The sequence below is a fragment of the Dermacentor variabilis genome, chromosome 6 (genome assembly GCF_050947875.1).
Source record: "Dermacentor variabilis isolate Ectoservices chromosome 6, ASM5094787v1, whole genome shotgun sequence".
Lineage (NCBI taxonomy): Eukaryota > Metazoa > Arthropoda > Arachnida > Ixodida > Ixodidae > Dermacentor > Dermacentor variabilis.
The window spans coordinates 101,138,170-101,141,940 of NC_134573.1; the positions used below are offsets into that span (position 1 = coordinate 101,138,170).

Below are 3,771 nucleotides of genomic sequence, written 5' to 3' on the forward strand. Positions count from 1 at the left end.
CCGCATACAGCAAAGATTTGTCTGAAAGCATAGATATTGATGAAACCTTTGCTAGTTTCTGTTATTGCAATGCCAGTGCAAGGTCCTACCGAACGCCTTCATCCAAACCACGTAATCCACGCTAAAAGCTGTCCAAACGCAGTTTTCTGGTGCTTGCGCATTTTGCTATCGCGCACCTGTGCTACGCAATGCGGCACACGCCTCGACCATCTCAAAGAGCTAGTTGGCGCTGGCACCATAGAAGTATGCGTGCGATGGTGCGCTACTAGTTAGGGCATCTGGTTGCTGTGCTTAGGGAACGTAGGTTCGATCCCGCCGTTGGACACGTGATTCAATTTCATTTAAGTCCGAGCTATTCGGCAAGGCAGCAGCAGCAGAACCCAGCACCGACGGTCAGGGAAGTCTGCGAGGGATCGCAAATAAGCAGTCGCTTTAAACGAGCAAAAAAGAAAGAAATTTTTTTTGCGTTAACTTTAGCATAGAAAGTACTACTAACGAAAAGAACAATAAATAAAGGACGGCAGCGTTTCTTAAATAGTACTGTAATACTGAATTTGATACTAAATGCTTTCTGCTCTATATCTGCTAATTTAATTTTGCAGACTTTCCTAGTGAAACTTAGGATGACTAGACGCTTACTGTATTTTCCAGCCTGAAGAAAAATCGCCGGCATTCGCGCCAAACATGACTCCCGTGGCGCCCGGGAAACCCTCCGACGTGAATGAGACCGAGTCCGAGCAGCAGCAGCAAGTAAGCAACGATGCGCAAATCTTTTTGTTTTTGATAGCGGCTGTAGCCACTTCCATACCACAATAATTAGTGTGATGTGGCAGTGCTACGACTGTTCAGGTGTGCTCAACGAAAAGGCAGTCATGGTTCAGAGCAATCCTGCAACGCGTGAACATGAAGTCTTCATGTTCCTCTTCATGGACCAATGTACTGTGCACGCCCTGACCAAGATGTTCTAAGCCGTTAAAGAAGAATGCAGGTAGCATCTAGAACAAAGTCCCTATTTTTTGTATTACACATTGGCACATGGCCTGTTAAAACTAAGGCGCAAAAAAGGGGTTTGTTCTTACCTAGGGTAGTGGGTGGCAGGTACGAACAAACCCTTTCGTTGTTTGGATGCGGGCTACAACCACGCATCCAATTGTTTTCTGTGCAGAAAACCGGATAATATTGAACATGTTTTTCTTTATTGTTGGGATACGGTTCTTTTGGGACGTCCTTCAACGGACCTTATAAAAGGAGTTGCCTATAGGCGCCCATGGCATTAGATTTCTACCAGATGAAAACAAGAAGGGGTTACCGTTCCATCTAGTTAGGCCACTAGGCCTGCGCAGCACATGGCGTTCTAGATTGACGGTGCGGCACGCTGATATTGATGCGCGCCCGGTTAAGGAGTACCTCGTTTTAAATCCATATCTTCATCGGCACAAACACAAAGAGTTCAACAAAATCTACCTGAATGGCTCCAATGAGTCAAAGCATTTCTGCAGGTGAACAAACTTTAGAAGAAACTGTAGTAGCTCAGGCTCGGCTGGAGTTTGGAATATTCCTGTACGTATGTTGTCGCTGTGAGAACGCGTTTACATAGACAACAAAGAAAACAAAGTTTGTGGCATCTTGGTTTGAGCACTGGCCTGCAGTGCTGAGGGACCGAGGTTAGATCCCACCATTGCTCAGTTAAGTCAATATCTTTCAAATGTGAGCTATTCGGTTAGACAGCAGCATGGTCAGAAAAGGCAGCACCCTCGGTCAGGAAAGCCCAACGAGGTTCGCAAAAAAAGGTTAGCGTAATATAATATAAGAAGTGTGTCACTTTCTTGCGTTTAACTCTAGTATTGAAAACAGTCCTTATGAAAAGAAACAATAAATAAAGGATGTAGCGTTTGTTATAGAGTGATGCAGTATTGAATTTCGTACTAACCTTTCTAGAATATTTCAGCAAATTTCATTTTGCACACTTTCTTAGCGAAACACAAGATATGAGCAAACATTTACTCTATTTTCCAGTCTTACGAAAAATCGCGGGGATTCGCACCGTACGTGACTAACCTCGCGCCCGAGAAAACGTCTGATGTGAATCACACCGAGTCCGAGCAACACCAGGAGCAGCAAGTAAGCATTGCTGAGCGCATGTTCTCGGTTTTGATGGTGGCTGTAGCTACTTTTATACCACAATACTCAGTGTGATATAATTAAGGGAAAATGAGACATCCACACAATCGTAGCAATTGCTACAAAGGAAGCCCATGCGGGTTCCTCGAAAGAAAGAGCCTCGTAGTTGAAGAAAAATTCGTCCTGGTCTGGTAGTCGAACCCCGCAACACCGCCTTTCCGGGGCAGCCGCTCTACCATCTGAGCTAAACAGGTGGCTAGCAGATGGCAGGGCGAAGTGGAATTTGTCAACAACTCGAAGCAAGGGCAAGAGTTTGACGTAACAGTTCTGCGGAAACCCGCAAGGTGGAGAGAAGTAATTAATTAATGAAAAATGAGACATCCACACAATCGTAGCATTTTCTACAAAGGAAACCTATACGGGTTCCTCGAAAGAAAGAGCCTCCCAGTTTAAGAAAAATTCGTCCTGTTCCAGGACTCTTCAACAGCGAGGCTCTTTCTTTCGAGGAACCCTTATGGGTTTCCTTTGTAGAAATTGCTACAATTGTGTGGATGTCTCATTTTCCCTTAATTATTTCTCTCCACCTTGCGGTTTTCCGCAGAGATGTTACGTCAGTGTGATATATTTCAGCAAATTTCATTTTGCACCCTTTCCTAGAGAAACACAAGATATGACCAAACATTTACTCTATTTTCCAGTCTTACGAAAAATCGCGGGGATTCGCACCGTACGTAACTACTCTCGTGCCCGAGAATCCGCCTGATGGGAACGAGACCGAGTCCGAGCAACACCAGCAGCAGCAAGTAAGCATTGCTTAGCGCATGTTCTCGCTTTTGATGGTGGCCGTAGCTACTTCGGTACCACAACACCCAGTGTGATACGGCAGTGCTACGGCTGATTAGGTGTGTTAAACGAAAACGCAGTCATGATTCAGTGCAACCCTGCAACGCACTTGCAGCCTCCTCCATTGCAAGGTTATCTTCTCTGACCCAGCAGCTGTGCCCACTGCTTAGAACAGCAATCAGGCTTGGAAAGAAATTCGTAAGAGGAAAATAAAATACTAATTTGTTGAAGTCATATAGACATATAGTCATATATTCATGGTCCGATCCGCCACTGTATGGCGAATAGGACTGCCGCTGTGGCTTGGGGTGGGTGCAGTAAGCGGGAGATGTTTACATGGCTGGGGCTCCGTGACAGAAACAAATAAGCAAGCAAGCAAGCAAGCAAGCAAGCAAGCAAGCAAGCAAGCAAACAAAGAAGCAGTACAAGTAAACAAATGAACCAGACAACAAACAAACAAACAAACAAACAAACAAACAAACAAACTAACTAACTAACTAACTAACTAACGAATGAATGAATTTTCTTGCTGTGTGTGACTACAGCCAATAATATAGCACAAGACTATGTTAGTCAGATATACGAACGATGGCTGCAGATTTAAAGTAGTGGCGTGCGTACCTTGGCTGCGGAAACACGCACCTCCTCCTACTAGCTCGTAACCAGTAATCTCTTGCCACTGAGAGTATCTAAAGCTTTCCTGTGCCAAGCCTCACTTCATTAAATAGGCCTTTTGGCTCATGTACATTGAGCTTGTTCAGTTTACTCCAAGTTTCCAAGTCTCCAAGTTTCTGACCCATATGTCGG

The 3,771-nt window shown here is 44.8% G+C and overlaps 1 protein-coding gene across 1 annotated transcript in view; it reads left to right on the forward strand.

The window, feature by feature from the left end:
- The window catches only part of LOC142586234 (uncharacterized), a 6,556-nt gene extending 3,447 nt beyond the window's left edge, over nt 1-3,109 (forward strand). The window contains exons 2-5 of the mRNA XM_075697485.1: nt 652-750; nt 2,017-2,121; nt 2,820-2,924; nt 3,080-3,109. Of these exons, the coding sequence (XP_075553600.1) occupies nt 652-750; nt 2,017-2,121; nt 2,820-2,924; nt 3,080-3,109 (339 nt within the window). The remainder of the gene's footprint in view (nt 1-651; nt 751-2,016; nt 2,122-2,819; nt 2,925-3,079) is intronic.
- The last annotated feature ends 662 nt before the right edge of the window (nt 3,110-3,771 follow it).